At 32.8% G+C, this 25,413-nt stretch overlaps 1 protein-coding gene across 2 annotated transcripts; it reads left to right on the forward strand.

Annotated features, from left to right (window-relative positions):
* The first annotated feature begins 217 nt into the window (after positions 1–217).
* On the forward strand, positions 218–23,540 carry LOC124369488 (asparagine synthetase domain-containing protein 1). Of its 2 annotated transcripts, XM_046827504.1 has the most exons (8): positions 218–473; positions 1,242–1,457; positions 4,064–4,255; positions 9,548–9,830; positions 16,228–16,922; positions 18,506–18,670; positions 19,613–19,857; positions 23,345–23,540. In XM_046827504.1, exons 2-8 carry the CDS (start codon positions 1,362–1,364, stop codon positions 23,517–23,519), a joined length of 1,851 nt encoding a protein of 616 aa, XP_046683460.1. In that variant the 5' UTR covers positions 218–473; positions 1,242–1,361; the 3' UTR covers positions 23,520–23,540. The 2 variants fall into 2 exon arrangements, with proteins under 2 accessions (XP_046683460.1, XP_046683465.1); XM_046827509.1 differs by lacking the exons at positions 218–473; positions 1,242–1,457 and adding an exon at positions 3,852–3,964.
* Positions 23,541–25,413: the final 1,873 nt, after the last annotated feature.

Genomic DNA, 25,413 nt, shown 5'->3' on the forward strand with positions numbered 1-25,413 from the left:
CTGTGTTCCTCATATAAAAATAAAGTTTCATCCACAATTTCTATAGGTCAGTTAGTTTTCGAGATATCGTCCGTACAGATAGACAGATATTACATTTTCCAGCACCACAAGCAATACGCTCCCCTAAAGCTCAGAAAATTACATTTTGTCTCATTCAGCTGCTACCCTAAGCATGACCCTAATTATGACTAGTCAATTCTTGTTAATAATATAATTAACATTAACACTAATGGAATGTTGTATAATTTTGGGGTTCTCAATATTTACTGTAAATTAATAAAACATAAGTAATATGCAAGTCCAATATATATGCTTATTGTAAAATATAAAATAATTATTAGATAATAAGATGTATTAGAAGATAAAACAAAACGTCAAAAGAACAAGTGGTTTTTTACTCCTGTATTAACTCCTGAGACGTCTCAATTCTTTCCACTCGTCAGCTGACCGATCATCGATGTTTTGACAGTAAGACGTTAGACTAGTGATGGGAGAATCGAATACTTTAAAGAATCGAATACAGGGAATTCGAATTCACCCCTGTATTCGAATACTTTTGCTCAGCTGAGCGTTTCTAACAGACAGGTCTAGACCTGTCTTACTTCTTTCCCGCAATCTATTGTTCCTGGGTTATTTCACTTGTTTGTCACGAATTCACCACTGTATTCGAATACTTTGGCTTTTGGTGCCTCGTATAAACAAGTCATACCCATGATATACGAACTTCAGAATAAATATCTTTGTTTACCTGCTACTTCAGTTCCGTCTAAAAAGCAGGCTTTGTCACTAACTACCGTAGAAATAGCCTGAAGCCAGAAAACCTCAATAATATTTTGTTTTTACACAACAATATAAAATAAATATTCGTATTTGTCTTTATTGCTTAGAACTGTAACTCTTAAATAATATGTATTTTTAAATTTAATAATTATACATTTTTTTCAAGTATTAAAATTTGTAATTATTTTTTTCAAATTATGAATCTCCCCTAAATTATTCTTTTCAAACTCTCCATACATGTATTCATTTTAAACCTCATATGAATACGAATACAGCTCTTGGATATTTTATTTGAATACTATTTGTCAGAATAAACGAATACTCCAGGTTTGAATTCCATTCTTCCAGAGAAATTGTATTCATTTCAAAAGTATTCGAATCCATTTTGATGTATTCGAATATATGAATACTCTGGCTGTATTCGAATACTATTCGATTCTGTATTCGATTCTCCCATCACTACGTTAGACTCTTGGAGCTCTCTAAACAATAAATTACAGAATTCACTTGAATGTAGGTTAGTTGAGGTTATGTTTACGTGTACCCAATACGACTGTCATTGAGATTCTTAGACCTAGACTATGTGTGGAATATTTTGTTCTGTATACAGAAGCAATGAAAATCCCTTACAATGCTGTGAACAAATCAGGGAGCATCGTGGTACTCATAACAATTCTGTAAGTATTCCAAATAGCCTTAGCATTTAGAAACTACTGTTTGGGTATGGATAATTAATGAGTAGCTTGTTGAATTCAGAGGAAACCATTGCCAGTTTCGTCAGTATTCTTCAATTTCCAGTATTGCAACCAAGTTTGAAGTTAATATATGGACTTGTTTTAGTCAGTAAATTTTATATTGGCAATTAAAAGTGGCACAATCCATAGTCAAATGGCCTTTTCATGTCAGTGATGCATCAAGTTATGTAGAGCATTGGTTAGTTGAATCGGTAGTTGGATCAAACAGAAATACATCTTTAGACAACTGATTTGTGCCTCTTAAATCTGATGGATTCTTTTGGAAGAAAATTCGGGCTGAGTAAGATAAGGGGATCTGGTTTTTTATATTGTTTAGTGTAATCATCAATGCATAACATTTGTATATTGAATATGAGACTATCATGAAAATATTAACATAGGGTACGGTCCAATAAGCGGACCCGGTTTTTTATATCGAAATTGGCAAACGATATTACTTAATCGGTACTTTGGGATTATACCGACCACACCCAGACATGAATCGTTATTTAACATTTTGCTTCTACTGATTACTAGATTAGCGTAGAAGACTATTTCGTCAGTATAAAACAGGAATTGTCTTATCGCAAACCCCTCCCCATCCTCAGACAGAGGTCAAAGTCGAGCGTCTAGTAGATAACGTGATTGCAGAGCCTCGCCGCCCGTTCAGCTGGTGCATCGCTTTGTTGTACTTTCGTGTTTTACCTCTATATTTCTCCAAACACAAAAATTTAACAAAAACAAACATTTACCAAACTAAACTCTTTATTAAAAAAACACTCAAAACTTGTTTTTATTCTTGATCACATTCCGCCACCCAAAATGCGAGTGCCTCCGGCCATCAGCGCGGGCTTCGACAGCACCTTCGGTGCTGCCCCGCGCTGATGTCGACGAAAGAAAAACATCCCTCGAGATAGTACCTATCAGTAAAATATCAAATTCTAGAGGGGCTAATCAGAAATATAAATTGAATTGAAATGGAAAGGCAATTATGTACCGTGCAAATCACGTGATGCCGTGCGGCCTGCCGTAATCAGGATTCTCGAGAAAGATAAGATAACAGCGACAACAATACCGATCACAATACCTGGAAATGCTTGTAAGTTTGTAATTTTGTAATTGAAGAGTTGTTTTTTCGTTCTATCATGTTTGTTTCTATGAATTTCTATTTTTGTGTTCTTCATACTGGTGTGGTCGGTATAATCCCAAAGTACCACTTAATCATAACCATCGATATAATCAATCGATACTGATGAATTATTTTTAACAACTTAAATAATCTATATGAACAGCTGTAAACACTTTCAAATAATACAAGGTAATATTTTAAATTTCACGTAACATTGTGTATTAAAATGGCCGTCAATCTTAGGAAGCTTCACGAAATTGCTTTAAAAGACGATAAAATATGTTTTTTATGGCTTCAGGATGTTGGGTTAGAATCCATTATGTGATATTTGTGGAAAGGTAACAAATGTAACTGTCAGAGGAGCTAACATGGTCGTCTTCAGATGCAAAAAAAGAAGGTAATGGTGGACACAACTTTAGTAAAAACGTTTTCGTTCTGTTTCATTTAGTTAAAGTTATGAGTTTCCCTGATTTTGGTTATGTTCATTTATTATTTGTTATCATTAAATTCACATTTTAATTTAAACATATGATTGTTATTACTTTTATATCGATTGATAGTCTATGATTCGATATGCGAATATTAGGTATCGATGATTATATTCTTCAATATAAAAAACCGGGTCCGCTTATTGGACCGTACCCTTAACATATCTATAGTCATAATAATAATAATCATGTTTGAAATTAAAATAACTCATTTAATATATTCACTGTGACACAATATCATAAAAATTAAAGGAACCATAACTATCAAACAAACAATTAGAACAGGAAATAGTCAAAACTAAAACAATAATATTGCAATGGAAACATAACATAAAGCACATTTAAAACGGAAATAGGAAGGTTTTAGAAATATATGTGTTTTTTTAGTAGCAATGATCAACGGTTTTCAAGTATCAATTATCAAGTGATTGAAAGTATATTCTCCAGAAGTCATACATAGGCTAACCTCTCTTCTGTATAAATACTCACGGAGATGATCTGTAAGCATGTCAGTTAGAATGCCACTTTTTAAACTTTGTTTGATGGCCCTCTATGAGCTTTTAACTGTCTTAGTATCAGTTGCTGAGTCTAATAAGCTGTATGGTTAATGGTAAAATGCACAAAACTACATTCACTCAACCTTGCCTTCTACATGTCCTTGGCCATGGTTGTCCACAAAATCGGTTTTTTGGCACCACTCCAACATCATGAATTTAGTTTGTCAATTTGTGATATATTTAGTTATAAAATAAATGCAGCTTGAATATATCACTTTACAAAGTGGTCACCTTTAAAAGTGGTTAATAACGTTGTAAAATATAACTAAATTGTAGGTAAGTAGGTCTATTGAAATGTAATTTCATCAGTACATAGTCATTATAAGTCTTTAATGAGTTGTTTTTGCAATTTTAAATTTTGTTGCTGTGAATCAGATTAAAGAAACACTTGGTCGGAGAGGGCCTGATGCTATGGAGCAAATTACAAGAGTACTGACCAAAAATTGGACTGCAACCATATTAGGTAGTGTCTTGTGGACTCAAGGGGTTCAGCTCAAATCTCAACCTCTTCAAGACAGTGATGGCAACTATCTGTTGTGGAATGGCGACATTCTTTTTGGACAGTTGGTAAATAATATAAAACTAATAGTTCTATACTGTTCTTGCTTTTAACTTTCAACAAGAAAATTAATTTGTACAGCATTGAGCTTGAATGTAAATAGTTTATAGATTCCTAATACAATTCCTTTGTTTTATCTAGAGATAGATCAGCAGTATTTTGGGTTTATTGTAGTTGCTAATAAAAATAAAAATCATTAAAATCCTGTTGTGTTTTTAGTACACAAAGTACTAGTAACACAACAATGAGATAAAGAGCATATTTTTGTAAAAAATGTTAAACCATTGTGACAATACATGGATGTGCATCTGTTTCATTTATAAATATATGGGTCAATCCATTTCAAATCACCCAATAAAAATAAAATTTGTTGCTCAACATTTTTAATTTGCCTAATTTTTTTATTATCAGTTCCCTATGGGTAGACAATCACAAAATTAACACTATTTGAAAAAATTTTACAAGCCATAGTTTTTTTCCTGGCGGCCATTTTAAAATGGCGGTTGGTACTTTGGGATTATACCGACCACACCAGTATGAAGAACACAAAAATAGAAAATTTATAGAAACAAACATGATAGAACGAAAAAACAACTCTTCAATTACAAAATTACAAACTTACAAGCATTTCCAGGTATTGTGATCGGTATTGTTGTCGCTGTTATCTTATCTTTCTCGAGAATCCTGATTACGGCAGGCCGCGCGGCATCACGTGATTTGCACGGTACATAATTGCCTTTCCATTTCAATTCAATTTATATTTCTGATTAGCCCCTCTAGAATTTGATATTTTACTGATAGGTACTATCTCGAGGGATGTTTTTTCTTTCGTCGACATCAGCGCGGGGCAGCACCGAAGGTGCTGTCGAAGCCCGCGCTGATGGCCGGAGGCACTCGCATTTTGGGTGGCGGAATGTGATCAAGAATAAAAACAAGTTTTGAGTGTTTTTTTAATAAAGAGTTTAGTTTGGTAAATGTTTGTTTTTGTTAAATTTTTTGTGTTTGGAGAAATGTAGAGGTAAAACACGAAAGTACAACAAAGCGATGCACCAGCTGAAACGGGCGCGGCGAGGCTCTGCAATCACGTTATCTACTAGACGCTCGACTTTGACCTCTGTCTGAGGATGGGGAGGGGTTTGCGATAAGACAATTCCTGTTTTATACTGACGAAATAGTCTTCTACGCTAATCTAGTAATCAGTAGAAGCAAAATGTTAAATAACGATTCATGTCTGGGTGTGGTCGGTATAATCCCAAAGTACCTGGCGGTTTTGCAGATTTTAGTAAAATACGCGGTTTGGCGAAAAGTTTTATTGCCAAGCTATTTTTAAAGATATCAGAATAATCCAAAAACCAGTGTGTTCAGCATAAAATGAACTTCAATTTGACATTATAATAATGTTTTTCTTTTGTGCAAGAAAGTCAGTCAAACTTGTTCTGCAAAATCTCAGAAGAAAATCATCAATTGTTACTTTTTAAGACCATAAAAGTTTAAGAAGGAAAAGAGACTCACTACTAATATTTTAGTTCTTTGTTGAAAAAACTAATATAACTACCTACTGAAAAAAGTTTTAGCCCTGAGAATGCTCTCCTTTTTTTTCTAGAGCTTTTCAAAAATGGCCGAAAGCCTAATAAATGTCAATTTTCTAGGGTTAATAACTAAAAAGGGACTGAATGAAAATAAATGAAAATTTTACAGAATGTTCTTTATACAAATAGGAATATCTCAAAAAAAATTATGACTGAGACTTAACTACATTTAGAGATATACAGCATTGAATTTCAGTTAAACGCGCTAACCCCTTTTTCTCGCTTGTGCGGTACCAAGTTAGCAAACAAGGGCTTGTTTAAATCATTATGTTAACAATAAACTTATATTTTAATGCTCAAAAAATTATATTCCTTGTTTAAACCTACTTAGGATTTACAATAAAAATTATTTAAAACCAGAAAATAATGGTATAAATAAACAATACTCATAACCACAAAATACCACTTGTGCACTTTAGGAAAAAAATAATTTGCTTAGATTTGTTATACTGTCAAAATGTATATGCATTTCAATTTACATTCTAAAATATAATATTATTAAATACATTTTATAAAACACATGATGTAAAAATATATGTTAGTACCTGAGGAATATTTTTAAAATAGTAACTCATAATCTTACACAGTGAGGACAATAGGTAAGAATTATAATTCTTCCAACTTAACTTACCGATACAATTTTTGTACTACACTTGCATACTGTATCCACATAATATTGTTCTTCTGTGCATTTAGATTTAAAACATTGGTTTCAATTACTTATTGGCTGCAATTTTCATCAGCGAATTAAATAAAGATGATAATTCATTACATAGTTTCTCATTTATTCCCACAACATTTTTTCCCATAAAATGTGTTTGTATTTGTCTAATACTTATCTTTGTGGTAGTGGCAAATATTAGTAATTTCTTTCGAAATTCTTAATTTTAGCAAACATTGTTCTTCAGCTGAACAAGTCACTCACCTTTTACTATTACTATATATTTAAAATATTCCTCAGGTACTAACATATATTTTTTACATCATGTGTTTTATAAAATGTATTTAATAATATTATATTTTAGAACGTAAAATTGAAATGCATATACATTTTGACAGTATAACAGATCTAAGCAAATTATTTTTCCTAAAGTGCGCAAGTGGTATTTTGTGGTTATGAGTATTGTTTATTTATACCATTATTTTCTGGTTTTAAATAATTTTATTGTAAATCCTAAGTAGGTTTTAAACAAGGAATATAATTTTTTGAGCATTAAATATAAGTTTATGGTTAACATAATGATTTAAACAAGCCCTTGTTTGCTAACTTGGTACCGCACAAGCGAGAAAAAGGGTAGCGCGTTTAACTGAAATTCAATGCTGTATATCTCTAAATGTAGTTAAGTCTCAGTCATAATTTTTTTATGAGATATTCCTATTTGTATAAAGAACATTCTGTAAAAATTTTCATTTATTTTCATTCAGTCCCTTTTTAGTTATTAACCCTAGAAAATTGACATTATAGGCTTTCGGCCATTTTTTGAAAAGCTCTAGAAAAAAAAGGAGAGCATTCTCAGGGCTAAAACTTTTTCAGTAGGTAGTTTATATTAGTTTTCAACAAAGAAATAAAATATTAGTAGTGAGTCTCTTTTCCTTCTTAAACTTTTATGGTCTTAAAAAGTAACAATTGATGATTTTTCTTCTGAGATTTTGCAGAACAAGTTTGACTGACTTTCTTGCACAAAAGAACCATTATTATAATGTCAAATTGAAGTTCATTTTATGCTGAACACACTGGTTTTTGGATTATTCTTGATATCTTTAAAAAAATAGCTTGGCAATAACACTTTTCGCTAACCGCGTATTTTTACTAAAATCTGAAAAACCGCCATTTTTAAAATGGCCGCCAGAAAAAAACAATGGCTTGTAAAATTTTTTCAAATAGTGTTTTGTGATTGTCTACCCATAGGGAACTCATAATAAAAAAATTAGGCAAATTAAAAAATGTTGAGCAACATGACCTGGGTGATTTGAAATGGATTGACCCATATCTGTGATGTAACATAGTAACATTACAACTATTTGACTTCCAAAAAAATATGTTCCTTGTATGTAAAAAAGTTGGGCACCTAAATATTATCGGGAGGCCACTAATTTTGGAAAGGTTTTTGATACAGAGGACCTAAAAACTATTATTAGAAAGAACAGACTTTATTCGACTTACTGTGAAAGTTACAGGTTATTATGATGATTGGTTCATGTTTATTGCCTCCAAAAAGATGAAGCTAGGTCGGCACAAAGGAGGCCACCCTATCTGCTATATTTATACTGTCTCTAAAGTACTAAAATGGTTGTCTTATCAAAAATAGCTGCTGTTATGGTAAAATAGGCTATTTATAGGAATATAAGTTATAATGCCATTCTTCATATTTTGGTATATTGTATTTTTATTAAGGAATTCCATTTAGAAAAAAAATGGTGTTAAAGTCTTACATAACAATAATGAAAAGTTAAAAACAGTAAGTGCAGTTTTACTTAAGAATATTTCTTCTTTAGTTAAAATATGTCTATTCCAGCTATTTAAATTCACTTCCAGTCTAATGTATTTACATTGTCACAGTTGAATTTGCCTTGTTCTCCCGTTCAAGAAAATATATAAGTCTCGGAAACCGACTTTGTTTAAAAAGTGTCTACTTCTGTCCTTTGTTATCTATTTGTGGTCTAAAATATTTCTGGTACTATATTTTAGTTTACTTTATTACCCCAATCAAGAAAATATGTACATACATAGGCTTGATAAGACTACTTTGGTCAGAAACATCTAATACCGGCACTTTTAATTTACTTTAGGTATAAGAGGAAAAGTAAGAAACCCCTCACTCAGTTCTGGCAACATTTCAAAATAATAGTTTATAAGTAGGTTTTGCATGATAGAAATCATGTTTTTTATCGGACTGTAGTGTGGGAAAAAAAGTTTATACATGTTCTTGTCATTCCTCTATTTTTTCTTAAGCAATTGTAAAAATGTCATATCATAATCTCAAGAAGTTAACCCGTTTCAAGTATCTTATATACTAACATTCAGAGCTTTGTGCATAAAAATGGGTTTTATACCAGTGTTTAAATAATGTTTCCAATGCATTAGATATTTTTAATTCGTCTCAGGTTGTTTTTTTTATAATCCTTAGTAAAGTTTAGATAGTAACTTTTTCTTTCCAATCTGCATTACACTATTGATTAAGTACTGTATACTTAATATTTTCAAAAATTTAAACAATAACAAATCTTTTAGTCTCTGGCGAACTTTTCTGCTAAAAGTGTAAACAGTTGTTTAGTAATTTATTTTTCCGAATTATGAAGTGTTCTGGGAAACTTTTCTGTTCTTTCTCTTTATAAAAACCTTTCTCTGACTACAACGATTATTTAAAAAAAGAATTAGCCGAACTGGTGCAGTTGTTCTTGAGATTAGTGTTCAGCAAGAAATTTAGCAATTAATTTTTATCTGTTAGATTAGGTTGGCGTTTTTTTTAATTTACACTTTGCTTTGTTAAAATAAAATAGTAATTTTAATTATTTATAGAATGTTGAATCTTAAAATAAGGTAAAGTTAGAGTAAATGTAATACCATCTAACAAAGGTGGATTGGTGGGCTCTGTGTCATTACAGGCTTTGGAATTTTTGGCCCACACTTTTAATGTTAAACTGTGATTTTTATATTGTGTGTTGCATTGAAAAAGAATCGTTTTTGTTAAAAACAAAATATGTCTGCAGGAGAGGGACGAACCTTGTGATAGTGAAGTGGTGTTCGAGCGGTTGAAGTCAGACCCTCTCACTGCTGTCACAGAAGTCGGAGGACCATTTTCCCTGGTATTCTGGCACAGTGAGTCACGACAGTTGTGGTTTGGGCGTGATGTGTTGGGCCGCCACAGTCTGCTCTGGAGTGTCTCTTCTCGCCACCTCTTACTGACTTCAGCAGCTCACAGACAGTCAGATCTGGAAGAGGTGCCTGCTCTGGGACTCTTCATGGTTGATCTCTCTAGCAGTCAGAATATTGGTAGGTATCAAGAGTTACAGAAACAAAGTAACTTTCAGATGCTTAAGTCAAGTTTAATTTCTCAGCAAATAAACGGAGAACAATTAACTAAATATTTTGAAAAAATAAATAAAAATGAGTCTGTTGAAGTGTAAGCTTTTAGGACTGGCATGGATAAGAATTCAACCAGGTTACCATATGGACTTCATTGGTAGTAAGGTGTATATTTTTTTAATATTCTGAGACAGTTATTAGGGTACCGGTATTTATCTAAAGACCACTAATAATAATACTAATAGTTATAAAACATTATCCCACTAATATTATAAATGCGAAAGTTTGAATGTTTGGATATTTGGATGTTTGGATGTTTCGAGGTTTGTCCTCGAATCACGCTGAAACTGCTATACGGATTGTGCTGAAATTTGGAACAGGTATAGCTTTTGGTCTGAATTAACAATTAGAGTGCTTTTTACCACCCATAACACATTCATCTCACCAAATAAAGTCTAATTCAAATTGAAAAATTAGTTTGTTTACATTCTAATGTTATGATAAGAACGAAACGTATTTTGACAGCTGTAGTTCGACAAACTTTCTGAAACATCTGTTTACATTTGAATTTTATCAATAATAAGTAAACAGTGCTTGATCAGTAGTGTAATGCAGATAGTAAATAAAACATTAATATATAAATTTTACTCCAGATTGCACCAGTGGCTAATTAAAATCATCTAATGGATTAAATACTGTCATAAAACTAACCTTAATGAACAAAGTTATGAATGTTTTCACATAAGTTACTTTAAACTGGCGGGCTTCCTTGACATATGATAATACATTTTAACAATGGCTAATGGAAAAACAGAGAAATGAATACTAACATGCCTCAACGATTCATTCTTTCCTGGCTACAGTCCAAAAAACAAGTGTAACGCAAAAGTTTAATAACGATTATTTTGGAAAGTTGTAAAACCTTAATAAGAATTTCCCTCTTATACTGAAAGTACATAGAAGTAGGTAGGACTCTCCCCTAGGTCGGAATAGGCTTTTCAGTCCTACTTATGTGTGTATTTTCTTCATCAGGACAAGGTGAACTCAATTATGTCAACACGATTTTGACCAAAGTAGATTTCCGAGAACTAGATAATTGAACGTATATAAAATTTGATTGAGGCAATATGGCAAGCTAAACTGTGACATAGTAGGTAAGTGAATTTAAATGGTCTTAAGTAGCCACTATTTAACCGGAGTAGGCATCTTGGTCCTACGTAAGTATATATATATATACAAAGAAGAAATATATATTTCTTCTTCGTCAGAACAACAAGGCAAACTCTACTATAGTACTGGAAATATCTTAGACCTGAAATATATGACAAGGACTGGAAATATACGCTTTTTGACCGAAATAAGTTTCTGAGACCTGTGTGATCTGAGATTTGTGTTTTCTTGATCGGGATGACAAGGCAGATTCAGCTGTGACATTATGAACATAATTAATTAGAACCAGAAATGCTCCTACATGTGCCAAACATGATATAATAATTAAGTTAAACTCTGATACTATTTACCACGAACTTAACACTTAGAGTGCTAATCCCGTAATTTTACGGAACGGCGAAACTTCCGAAGAATGCTAATCCCGTAGTTTTACGTGGTTGTCATTTCAATTGGTATTATATTACATTGTCCGTATTTAAACGGGTTTTGCCTACTCTACAATGTTATTTGGGTTTTTAGTAACACAATTCACCGCTAGAAAGCGTCAGATGTATTGTATGAGCTTAATGACAAAGCAACTTCGGTCGCGTTGTTTACGTGCCGCTGACGTGACGTTCGTTGCAACCGGCAGTCGATGTCGCAATCATGGCTTCTCGCAGCTTGAACGACGTTGCGATCAGTGATGTATTAGATGAAGATAGTTTTATTGGTGTAGATAGTATTTTTGACGATTCTGACATTGATCCTGATTTAATGGAAGAAGATTAGACACATACTTCAGGTAAGAATAAGTAAGTCTATTTATCATATAAACATCAGTCTAAAAGTTTGGTTATGTTATTGTTTTCGTGAATCAAACTATAATTTGTATTATAATAAATTAACTTTATTCAACTAATATTTTATTCTTATGAATAAAATGAAAATATATTCATATTTTACATAGTATATTATTATGTTACAGATGCTGAAAACAGTGCTGACAGCGAAAGTGATGCCGACGCATCAATATGACGGCATAGTTTTTTGTCAAAAAACTACAAAACATAAAAACATGATTTGTATTATTCAAAGGACAGTTTATATTTGTAAATGGGTCATTGTAAATAACTGTATATATGCTTAGTTTAGTAAGTTAGATAAAAAAACTGTCTCAAAAAATAATTTTTTTTCCAAAAATATATGTTTTTAAAAAACATTTTTTATGTGTATTTTTTTAAAAAAACCACTAACAATCTCACGTTAAAAGAAAGACGAAAATAAGCTGAATTAAGGCATGTAAGTATTTTTTTCATACCTTAAATACTTTTTTTTTAAATAAATTTTTGAAAACCACCAAAAACGCCCAGCATTCTACAGAGTTACATGTCATTTAGGGCCAGCACTCAAAGTGTTAAATAATATCTACCTGATGTATGCCTACTTACGTTTTAACATTTTTATAGGACTTCCATCATATTACATAATAATTGCTTTTACTAAGTAATATAAGGACTTTGGTTCTAAGATTTGCGTGTGAAGCCGTGGGTAACAGCTAGTTTTCTCTATAATATATTTTAGGTCCTTAGCTAATAGCTTATTGCTGAAGTGAATGCAGGGAGTATACATATAAACCACTTAAAAACAAACTAAGTTTAAGACTGGCAGATACTAAGATTTCATGCAGAAAGGAGAGATAAGAAGCTCTGAACCCATTATTAATGTCACATAAACAAACATTAATAGTTCCAAAAAGATTTCCACGGTGAGCTGCCTTGGATGCATCATCTTAACATGCTATATATGAGGAATATTAACAAATGTATCTGCATGGGTGTTATTAAAAAAGAAGAGGTTCACTTACGGATTTGAGACTTATAATTTTGTGAAGTAGTTCCCTCCTGATGTCACAAACTTCACCCAGTGCTGTTTCCACTGCTCCAAGCAAGTTTTGAAGTAGTTTTTGGAAAGTTGCTGTGTCACATATTGTTGTGTCTCCTCTATATCTTGAAACAGCATCTTTTCAGCTGATGTTTGATTTTGGGGAACAAAAAAGTCACAAGGAGCAATATTAAGTGAGGAGGGGCTGATGGATCTGTGTAATTGATTCAATGCTTAGAAAAATAAACTACAAAACAAATTGCGATTTGTAAGCTAGAGCATTATTATGATGGAGGTGTTGATTCCCAAGTTGATGCATTTGTGGCTCTTTTTTATGGATGGCATCCTGTAACAGATATAATACTTCCTGATAGTACTCTTTATTGAGCATTTTATCTATAGGAGCAAACTTATAATGAACGATTAATCCCTTTACGATAAAAACATAAAACTGTTAGCATTTTGTTCACTTTGCTATGACTTTGCCTTGCTCAAGTCACAGGAGTTTTCCATTTGGACAACTATGCTTTGGTTAAGGGATGTATCTGTAAATGCACATTTTGTCATCAGTTAAGAGGGTTAAAAAAATATTTCATATTTTTCAGAGTTCTTATGAGATCTTGAGCTGCCGATACAAGAGTTTTTTTTCGAGGTCAAAGTAATTTTGGGAATTTTGCAGGAATATGTTTCTAATCATCCGTAAAAATTGAGTGAACTGAATCAACACTGATTCTTAATTCCTCACTGATTTCTTTTACAGTTAATCGGATGTATTCTCTCACTGATCACAACACTTTTCCAGTGTTTTCATCACTTCAAATTGTTGTGCGTCTTTCATCATACCCATAACTTTCAAAACTTTCAAGACTTACCTAATACGTTTAAACTCGAAAATTAATTTGTGACTTATACAGTAATAACTTTTGGTAAGTCTTTTTACAAGTGTGTTCAAGTTTGTTTTTGTACAAAACTAGATATAAGTGTGCTGACTAATTTTTTTCCAACATATCGAAATGTGATGTAAACCTTGATATATGTGAAAACAAACTGATTATGTAACAGAAATAATCAACGCAGGTTCATAAAACTTTTTAAGTAAGTTAGATATAAACTCCAGAAGGATTCACCTCTGGCTGGTTTATTCCTTCTAGTTAAATGTAAACTGTTTATAGCAAAACTGATGTGTCACTTAAATCTGGGTAACCTGGATGTCCAGGAGCGGCACATCACTAACTACAAATGTTGAGATATTGGGATGCAAGAGTGGATTGATAGGCCTAGTCTACTGCGGAGGATGACTGTTGGTGTTAGTGGGCCTCTTTAAGTATTGTAGCCTGGACATAAGAGTGTGCTACCCCTGCCCTCTTTGACTTCTTCCATGGTGACATGACTGAGATAAAGTGCTTGCTATCCCTCCTCATGGACCTTGATAGGAGGCGGCTCCCACTCTGAACCTTACCCATCCTGAATATATTCTAGAACTAAGTGCAAAGAGTTTTCTTAGCTTTTGTCCTAAGAGAACAAAAAAGAACAAATGAGGTAGTGTAAAAACAACTGTGCCTAGTTGTGTCATTGTTCTGTAATGGTTATTAGCAGAAATATGATGCCAATCCAGTAACTAATTAGAACCAATTCTATTGTTTGCTTTAACTTGCTACCGAATCAGGTTTTATGTACACTGTCTAGATAAAAGCAGAATCTCAAGGTGCAAGTTCAAAATCGCAGTAGTTTCCATGTCTTGTCAAAATTTAATTTTAATAATTATGAATTTTTTGGTATTCAATTCTTGTTTTGGCACATATTTCAGCTGGTATCCTAAATTACGTATACTACAAACATTTTAAAACAGATTTTGATGCCTAAATTAAAATGTATTGTTTTTGTAGTTTTTTATATCTCCTCAAACAACACACATACAGTAATTCAAAATTAACTTGTCCCTTTTGCAGTTTTTTTACAATTTTTAATGACATATGGTTTCTTTGTGATTAAACGGTACTTTGGGATTATACCGACCACACCCAGACATGAATCGTTATTTGACATTTTGCTTCTATTGATTACTAGATTAGCGTAGAACAATATTACGTCAATATAAAACAGAAATTGTCTTATCGCAAACCCCTCCCCATCCTCAGACAGAGGTCAAAGTCGAGCGGTCTAGTAGATAACGTGATTGCAGAGTCTCGCCGCCCGTTCAGCTGGTGCGTCGCTTTGTTGTACTTCCGTGTTTTACCCCTACATTTTTCCAAACACAAAAATTCAACAAAAACAAACATTACCAAACAAAAACTAAGCTCTTTATTGAAAAAAACACTCAAAACGTTTTTATTCTTGATCACACTCCGCCACCCAAAATGCGAGTGCCTCCGGCCATCAGCGCCGAAGGTGCTGCCGAAGCCCGCGCTGATGTCAACGAAAGAAAAACATCCCTCGAGATAGTACCTATCAGTAAAATATCAAATTCTTGAGGGGCTGATCAGAAATATCAATTGAATTGTAATGGAAAGGCAATTATGTACCGTGCAAAAAAATTAAATAATCATGTAATGCCGCGCGGCCTGCCGTAATCGGGATTCTTGAGAAAGATAAGATAACAGCGACAACAATACCGATCACAATACCTGGAAATGCTTGTAAGTTTGTAATTAAAGAGTTGTTTTTTCGTTCTATCATGTTTGTTTCTATAAATTTATATTTTTGTGTTCTTCATACTGGTGTGGTCGGTATAATCCCAAAGTACCGATTAAACTTATCTGCTCAAATACAAAGTAATGTGATATAACACTTTTCAGGTCTGGATATTAACTTTATACTGAAGCATGTAATATACTGCAAAAGTATTTGCTGAAACAGTCTTTAAGTAATTGAATGTAACATAAAATTTTGTTTAAAACTTTAAACAGACTGCTTTTACATAATTACTTGTACATATCCACATAAAATTTTGATTAAACTAAATGTTCACCATATATTAAGAATAGAATAAACATTAAAATGGTTAAATAATGTGCTAAACCATATCTATTTAAAAATAATCTTGTATAACAGATTTAGATTTTTTTAAATGCATATTAATAATACTGAAATTACGTGGAACCAAATGTTCTCCAATGTGTCTAGTTAAAGTCGCTTGATGGCATAGTTACAGTGAAATACCTTCTCTGGTATGTAAAGGAAGAATATTAGTGCCATGTCCTTGTATTATTTATTTCAGATGCAGTTGTATTCAAATTTAAAATCTTGCCTGAATATGCTACTCTGCCATTTTCTTCTTATCCAATAGTCTTATCACATTTGAAGTGAGGCTAATAATATGTATGTCTTGTTTTAGCTATTCAGTTTTTCCCTTGGGCTCATCTGACAATAAGTTTTTCCACAATGTCCAATGTTCCTGTGGAAGAAAAATGTGAGTTGGTCCATGCAGAAATGGGAAATGGCTCTAGTCAAAGATCATGGCTGGGTCTGGAGCCTGAGGAGGAGGAATTGGCTGTGTACAAAAGTGATTACACACTGGAGAGACTACTGCAGGAGCCCACAGTGCTGGAGAGAGTGGAGAAACTTCTAGAAGTGCTAACTCTTGCGGTAGAGTGTAGAGTCAGGAAACAACCTGGTGTGTGTAAAGACTGTGTGAGAGAGTTAGAGAAGTCAACTAACGATTATTTATCTGAGAACAAGATCTGTTCACAGTTCAGTTGTCAGCATGATAAGGACTGTAAACTGAAGTGTGAGAATTGTTCAAAAGAAACATTTAGTGTTGAGAAAAAGAGCTTTGAAGAAAATTGTAATCACTGCCAATTAACTTGTAAACATTGCAGTCTAGCTGTGTTGTTCTCCGGGGGTCTGGATTCTACAATTCTTGCTCTCTTGGCAGACAAGTTTACCTCGAAAAACATCCCTATAGACTTATACAATGTTGCATTTCAACAAAGCAAAGACAGTTTCCAAGTGCCTGATCGAGTAACTGGGTCTTCTTCTTTAGAAGAATTGAAAAAACTTGCCCCAGACAGAACTTGGAATTTTGTCCAGGTAAAACTTACTTCTTTCTTAGAAATATTGACTCATGTATAGATGTCTTTAAAAAATTGGAATTCTAACTCTTCTTTGTACTTTTTTAAAAATGATTCTGTTTTCTTGTTATAAATTTATGCTAACAACAAGCAGGGATGTGCATTCATATAATACTGGATCTAATGGACATGTTAAGCTACATCAGCATAGACTGAATCTATATGAAAATCTTTCATCTTATTCTAGAGGTGTCTTTTTAATGTTTTGCCAGAAAAAATTAAAAGTGAACAAAACTGTTGATTGTTTAAATCTAAATAAAAATGATTTTTAATCAATATGTGTTTTATGATGTGGATGAATTAACAGATTATTTCCTAAATTCAAACTAAACTTCAATTTAAATTAATTCATTTTTTTATTTAAGCAGTAAATCTTTTAACAGTTAATAAAAACTGTAAGCATTATTGCTACAAAAAAACTAAACACTATTTTGTTACTCTTTACATTATAATACTATTTTATTAACTATTATAAAACATTCAAAAATCCAAGTGTTTATAACACGGATACCAGCAATATTGTTGTAAAGGCAATAAAGAATTTATTTATTTGTAACATAATAAAAGAAAAATTAATTTTGGTCTCCATTAAATAGCAATTATTCTAGATTACAGAAGAGCTATTGTAGTAGAAGCAGAAGGCCCTCTTGAGTCATTTTTATTGAGATTGATTATTTTTCTAGTCAGGTATTTTAATGAGTCATATTACTTTAAAAAGTTGGTAGGATGACTCATATATCAGTTTTCAGAACTATGTACAAAGCTCTAAAATAAAACAAATGTAAAGAAGAATGTACTGTTATCAACACAAAAATGCATTATATCCTACTCTGTTCTATTAGTTATAAGCATTACACAATAATCAAGTTAAAAACTAAAAACATTAACAACTACATAAGATGAAACAAACTATATGTGGCAACTGACTTTTGGGGCACTGTTAAAAATATTATGATTTCAACAAAATCTTAGTGAAAGTAATATTTCTGTCACACAATGCTCTTACAAGAATACTCCAACAAAGATGACACTGAAAACTTAGGTTTGTCTGAAGAAGATTCCTCATAATGGATTATTACTTTAAGCTTAAATACTGATAATACCTAATTTGTCGAGCTGTAGTGTTAACTGTTAGAATGCTGAATAACGGTATTGTTATTTGATGAAGGAATATAGTTCACTCACAGTGTAACAAAGGGTGAGATATTTTTAGTAGTGTTTAAGAACAAAATAAAAATATCAATTGCTACTAGATGATTTCTTCCAAAATGGTTTAAAAAATAACTAAACCATTAAGCCAGTCTTTATTAAGCATAACTTCAAAGTTTCATTGAATTTCGTCTTTATTTGAGGTTACGGTATAATATTGTACTATGCATTGCAAAATGATTGCAACTAACTGTATCAGCCCCCTTAAATTGATCTTTTACAAAACTGCTGGGAATATTTTGTTAGATATTTACCAAGAAATGGGAGGCATCAAAAGGGTTAAGAAAGGTTGTGTTATATGCATCATTATGTTTCTCAGAAATGTTTTAACAGATAGACATTAGTCAGGAGGAATTGGCATCACTGCGCAGTTCAAGAGTGGCAGACTTGATCTATCCGTTGACGTCAGTGCTTGATGATAGCCTCGGTTCAGCCTTGTGGTTTGCAGCTCGAGGCCAAGGCCACTTAAATGGTCAACCTTATATTTCTCCAGCAAGGGTACGTTCTGAGTTAAAACATATCACTGTATAGTAGTGTTTACATTTTATCATTTTTAATTTTCTAGCTGTTAACCTACTGACACATTAGAACTAGTATTTTTCTGCTGTAACCCAACTGGCAAGAACAACCTGCTATAGTAAAAGGCATATTGTTTCAAGCTTGGTTTATAGAAAATAAACTGTTGTTTAATGCACTTAGGCCTGAAATATATTTTTGGAACTTTCCATGAGTATAGAAGATTAGTTTCTCATAATAGTATTAACATTATTAATTGAGATATCTTTTAATTATTAATAAATAATAAAGCCAAGCTTGCAATGATATGTCTCGTGCTATAGTTGTAAATATCTTCATAGTGGAGGATAAAGTCCAAATGGTTTGGGCTAAAGTAATAAGTGATCCTGTGTCATCTAAGTATGTCTTAGCTTGTGTTTTACTGAAGATGGTGAATTTACAGATTAAACACTCAGTCTTTTTAAATGTATAATATGGTATTTCATTCTGTGAGCACAGTTATGTACTTATATCACATTGACTGTGGTATACGCATATTATTCTGGCTGTCCTGAAGTCTGTACATGACTCGTATTTCAGTGAAGGTGTCAAATAAATTATGGCAAATAATTCCACGATTGTTTGGTTAAGAATACCTGAATTAAAAATTTACATATTACTTGCTAATCTCATTAAATTCTCTTTAAATTTTTTTCTGAATCTCAAGGCTTTTAAATAGTGATTCTCAAGCAAAACACAAAGTTTTATTTTGGCATACTGCTCTTAAAGATAGTTTCAAAATCCATTGAATAGCTTACAGTCATGAAAAGAATGCCAATAATGCTGCAAACTGCAGAAAGAAAATTGTCCCTTTCAGGATACTCCTGCTCTAATATAAAGTAATGTGACTTCTTGGCTATACCTTATATGTTTCTATGTAAATAGGTGGTGCTATCAGGACTGGGAGCTGATGAGCAGCTAGGAGGCTATACCAGACACCGCAACACTCTGAGACATTCAGGACAGTGGGCAGCCCTAGGTCTAGAGTTAGTTGCAGACACTGATTGTATCGCCCGTCGCAACTTAGGCCGCGACGACCGTGTGGTGTGCGACCATGGCCGACAGTTACGAATCCCCTTCCTTGATGAGCGAGTTGTCTCCTACATTAACACTCTGCCCCCCTGGCACAGGTGTGGTATATTTCAAATAAATATAGTTAAATACTTCAAACATGGATTTTTTTATTTCACTCAGGTACCGGTGAACATCGTTGTAGCAAGGGTGTATCACTCTCAACAACAACAGGAACTATGGTACAGTTACTGCAGCGACAATGTAACATCATTGAGAAAAAACCACATTACATAGTAACTATAATGCTTTTCGACGAAAGTAATGGTAGCATTCGATAACGGATAAATCAGTGTATCAATTAGTATGAAATTCGGTACTTGTATGTCTTTCTTACAAGTCTGAGAGAAGAGGAATATCATATTTAATTTTTGTCATTGCTTTACTGTTGTTTACGTACCGGTAGTTTGTTTACGTTTTGTGTTGCAAGCATGTTATGTTATTTAAAGTTATTATTTAGTCAAGTGGTATTAACGTGTTTTGAAAAGTATTTCTTTCCCAAAATACTGTAATAATACTGTTTCATGCATGGAAAAATACTATTGTTGCAATATAAAATGTTAGCAGAGTAACTTAAATTTTTGTTAAAATGTTCTGTTGCAAGTTTTATCAATATAAAAATAACATTTTATGAAATAAGTCGATCAAACTATATATTTCCCAAAACTAAAGAAGTGTATGAATAATTTGCATATTTCAGAATTTTGATTTAGCAAATATACTTTTGTAGGTATGGTCTCTCTCCTAAAACAAAAAAATATTAAAAATTCAAGTATACCATAACAAAAATATTTTTGCTTATAAAAATGTGAGTACTGTAGTAAAAAATGTAGATCTTTTTGAAAAATGATATATGACAATGCATATTCAAAGAAATTTTAGTATTTCTTTTTTTTTTAAATACCCTTGCAAAATCTGGAAAATATTTGCCAATGGAGATAATTTACTTGCCAGTTCTTGTGTTAACTTCGAAATTCTGCAGGGTAAAACAGTACAACTGAAGTTCTAATTGAAAAACTGTTAAACTTTTTTGAATCTTGGTTAGGTTAACCCATTCACCTACTTCGACGGAGCCGTTCCGCCGCTTCCGCCGCGGGTCCTGCCATACTTCGACGGAGCGCTTCCGCGGCAGTAATAGTTCACTTTAAACTCGACAGATAGCTGCACTAATCAAACTATGTTTCGTTTCCATGGTTACTTGTTTGTTTAGAACAATATTTTTGTCATTAGTTGGCTAAACTGACGTAAGCAAAGAATAACAGATGGATTTACTCCATATGACACCTGTTGTTGTTAGTGTCCGTAAACATGGCTTGTAATAGGTTACGTGACAGTGAAATAGATCGTTTTATGAACGATTCTAATAATTGTAGTGAAGAATTCAGTTCCGGTAGTGATCAATCAAATGTGGAATGGGATCGTGTGACACGGGAACAGTTTCAAAACTCCGATATTTTCGATTCAGAAGAGGAATGACCAACTCCTGACATCGGACCGGCAACTGACTTCGTAGGCCTTGTCAATGCAGATCAATTCTTCTGAATATAAATATAAATATGGTAGGGTATATAATATAAAAACGATATAATTCTGTGTAAATATACTATGAAATATACAACACTCTTTTGGTGTGTGACTTCTAAGGACAAATAAGGTAGGCTACACAATAATAATTCCATTTATGGTTTTCATTTTGGGAACAAAATATTGGTGGTGGGCAACATAAAATTAATAAAAATTTATTTATAAATAAATTTATGTTATTACCGGTATGTTATAGGTTATATCTCGTAATACCTCCTTTTTTTTTTTTTTTTTTTTTTTTTTTTTTTTTTTTTTGTGATACAGGGAGTTTTTAAATGGTAGGTAAGCTCAAGAAAAACACTGCTACAAAATATTGTTTGCAAAACAATGATTTACTAGGATTTACTAGAAAGTTACAGCTAAATATCTGCACACCTAAATAATAGGCAAAAATAATGGAATTCCTTGGCCCAACTGTGTGCTAAAATATTAGTAGGTGAATGGGTTAAGTATAATTTGGTTATTTTTAATACTCAGGAATAGTTATTTGTTAATCTATAACTTGAGATTTTAAGTAAGACAGACATTTAGAGCCTGGGAGCGTGCACTGAGAATCAATTAATATCGGTACACTATAGTGATCATGAAATATCACCACCCATTACCCCTCTTGGTATGGTTAGCTTATATGGGGGGAGGGGAAGAGGGCTTTGTGGCATGTGATGTACTATGATCATAATAACTTATGAACTTATGAGTACTAAGCTTTTTAATAAGATATTTATTTATTATAAACAGTTTTAGATGTAATAGTTTATGTATAAAATTAAGATTTATTTGAAGATTATACTTAAGTACTATATTTTTAATTTTAATGAGATTTGATTTTTCATTTTGTAAAAGTTTTCTTAAAAAAAGTTTTATTTTGTAAAGTAAAATAGGTAGTATGTGGTTGAATTATTAAAACCATACATTTAATTTTCCTGTGCTCTAAGTTTGTATTAAAAATAAAATAAACTATCAAAATATGACGGAACAAACCCAACAACCAGTTGCAAACTGAGTTGTAAGATCAACGTCAACATGGTTATATTATGATCATACTTGTTTACTCTTATTGATTTATATTTTTATTAGCATAAAAATATAAAAATCAGGGCGTCACATAGAGCTGTTAGAACTCACTAGTCCTGAGCTTGGAAAAATATGCCATTATGAAGCAACATCTGTCCATAACAACAGATAGACCAGTGTTGGTGATCTGAAAGGGCCAACCATTAATTCATAGTACCAAGCTGATGCCTACGATACAAAAGTTTTATTTGCTCAATTTCTTTGTTAATTATTTTCTCTGTAATAACTTTAGATTGGAATATTTTTGTTATTAAAGTCTTATGTGATAGGCCTACTAAAGTGTTCGTGAATAATGCAACATGAATAAATTTGTTACTGTATTACTATATGGTTCTATTGATAGTCTATATTTAAATCAGTTGTACGATAACTATATGAAGGTTATGTACAGTTCTTAGTACGTTTTTTATTGCAATAATTTCACATGGAAATAAGTCATCATATTATAAAAGACTGAAGAAATAAAAATCTTAAAGGCAACTATGACACAGTTAGTCGATAGGATATGTAAAATAATCTAAGTTGCTCTAAAGTGATGACTAAGTCGATTTCAAAGAATCTCACAATCAGAAAACATTCTTGCCAGTTTCAGTAGCCATTTCTTCAATATGAGTTATTGAGTTGAACAGAGTATGTTAGGAAAAATAGGATATTGAAACTTCAACCTTATACCTATATGGATGAAAATCCAAATGTTTTAATTCTTGTGATCTATTATATGGCATGCACTTATCTCTTGACACACTTAGACAAGAACTAAATAATAAATCAACACTATGAAGGGGCCATTATTGCATTTGTTTGACTCGACTGTCTATGATAATACCTATATCCTCTAGTTAAAGCCATTGCTTATTATTCCATGACAGTGACTGTTGGTATGTGCAGATGTCAACCCACCCCTGAGGGCCCCCCAGGACTAGGAGACAAGCTCTTACTGCGTCTGCTAGCTCGTAGATTGGGACTCGAGGCTGCAGCTGTGTTACCCAAGCGAGCCTTGCAGTTTGGTTCACGCATCGCTAACAGGAAAGAAAAGGGAAACCAAATCTCTCAGAGATTATGAAATAAATTTTTCTATAGCTTATGGTGTTCTTATTTCATTGATTGATGAAACAAAATTGTCTGTGTTGTATTGTCTAATACTTAATGTATTATACATATCATATATTGTGTAAGATATATATTAAAATTAAAATGACAATGGTTGGTTTTATAAATATATATATATATATATATTGGATACGATCAAGACTTTTATAGTCCCCCAGCTGGACTTCAACCTCAGGACAGCGAGGATTAAGAAGACCTCATTGAAGGGGTTGAACTCCTGGATGATGGCAGAAGGCAAGAGAATCAACAAGCGTAGAGCTGGTTGAGATCCCGCCATCGTGGACTCCTCCCCATTTCTGAACAGGATTTAGCTGCAGTAGGGCATGCGTTCCGGCTACTCACTATTTGGTATATAAATACATGCACACGGTTTGTAGCTGCCAGGGGCGGGACTATCGTGGCCATTTTGATGTCAGGGCTTTTTTCCATTCAGTGGATATCCAGCCATGCTGTGAAAGGTTAGTGTTGCTCCTTGTTGTTTTACAATAGCAGTTTTAAATATGTAACGCAATTGAAAATACTGTGAGTTGTGAAGTGAGGTGGGTAATACGGTTTGTGTTGGCTAAGGGCAATAAACCAATCGAGATTTATCGCCAACACTATGAAGTTTATATGAACAATGTGATTTCTGAAGGTAGAGTGCGTCAGTGGTGCATTAGGTTTAAAAATGGCCAAATGATGTACATAATAACGAACCAAGTAGATGGCCAAGCATTGTGAAATTGTCTCTAAAGTCGATGAGAAGATTAAAGAAGACATACGATTTACAATGACAGGACTCTCACTTAGTTTTCTCAAATTTCAAGGAGTTTGTTACACAAAATTGTTATGCACAAGATAGGTTACCATAAGTTTTGTACAAGAGTGGAACCGACCACACACGGCAAATCGGATTAGTGAAGTCCTGGATGCTTTTCAGAGGCAGGAGACTACCTGGTTGAAGTCTAAGGCAGTAAAATTTTATAACGCTGGAATTTAAAAACTAGTTTACCACTAATATAAGTGCCTAAATTTGTATGGTGACCATATTGATAAATAGTATTTTAGTGTCACTTTCAAATGTATATAATACAATTATTTTCTTGTACTTTGTTTTTTGTTTATATAAAAACGTAATTTACTTTCTGGAAGCCCTCGTGTGTATATGTATTCAAGGTGTTTTCTAAAAGCAATGGGATTTTGTAAGTTTCACAGGTTTGGAGAGTCCGATTGTTCAGACTTTTTTTACTATATTGGTACTTATGCTCCTGAAGTATAATATAATTTGCAGCTGTATTCATTGTTTACCTTTTCAGTTGCATCTGCTAAGGTTAGACGTGTTTTATGAACTCAACAATATTTTATTTGTTAAAAAAATAAACAAAGACATTCGACCAAATTTTATGTGAAAAATTATATAAAGTGTGAGAAATGTTAACAAAGGCTTATTGTGAACCTACTATGAGTAAAAGAAGAGTTTACAAGTGGTATAAACATTTCAAAGATGGGCGTCAATGTATTGAAGATGATAACGCTCTGGACTCCCCAGCACATCAACACCCGATGAAAATGTGAAAAAAAGTGGAAGAAATGATTATGAACAATTGCTGTATTATGATCAGAGAAGTCGCTGATGTTGACATATCAATTGGCTCATGCTATGAATTCTTTGCAAATGATTTGGATGAAATATTTTGAGAAAATGTGGCATCAAAATTTGTTCTATAATTGCTGAATTTTTAACAAAAACAGTGGCGAAGGTCTAATGGTCAATAAGGAGCACTACCTGCAAGTTCCATGAATCAATCAGGAAAAATCGTCTTTTTTGTGATAAAACAATTCATGTCTTTTGCACTGCCTACACCTCA

The sequence above is a fragment of the Homalodisca vitripennis genome, chromosome 1, assembly GCF_021130785.1.
Source record: "Homalodisca vitripennis isolate AUS2020 chromosome 1, UT_GWSS_2.1, whole genome shotgun sequence".
Classification (NCBI taxonomy): Eukaryota; Metazoa; Arthropoda; class Insecta; order Hemiptera; family Cicadellidae; genus Homalodisca; species Homalodisca vitripennis.

Excerpts from the sequence above, each read along its gene's own strand:
- LOC124369488 (XM_046827504.1), top strand. The coding sequence starts at position 1,362 with ATGTGTGGAATATTTTGTTCTGTATACAGAAGCAATGAAAATCCCTTA. Across the intron at positions 9,831-16,227 it reads CTCTAGCAGTCAGAATATTG|CTATTCAGTTTTTCCCTTGG; the intron begins GTAGGTATCAAG and ends GTCTTGTTTTAG. Across the intron at positions 18,671-19,612 it reads CTTATATTTCTCCAGCAAGG|GTGGTGCTATCAGGACTGGG; the intron begins GTACGTTCTGAG and ends CTATGTAAATAG.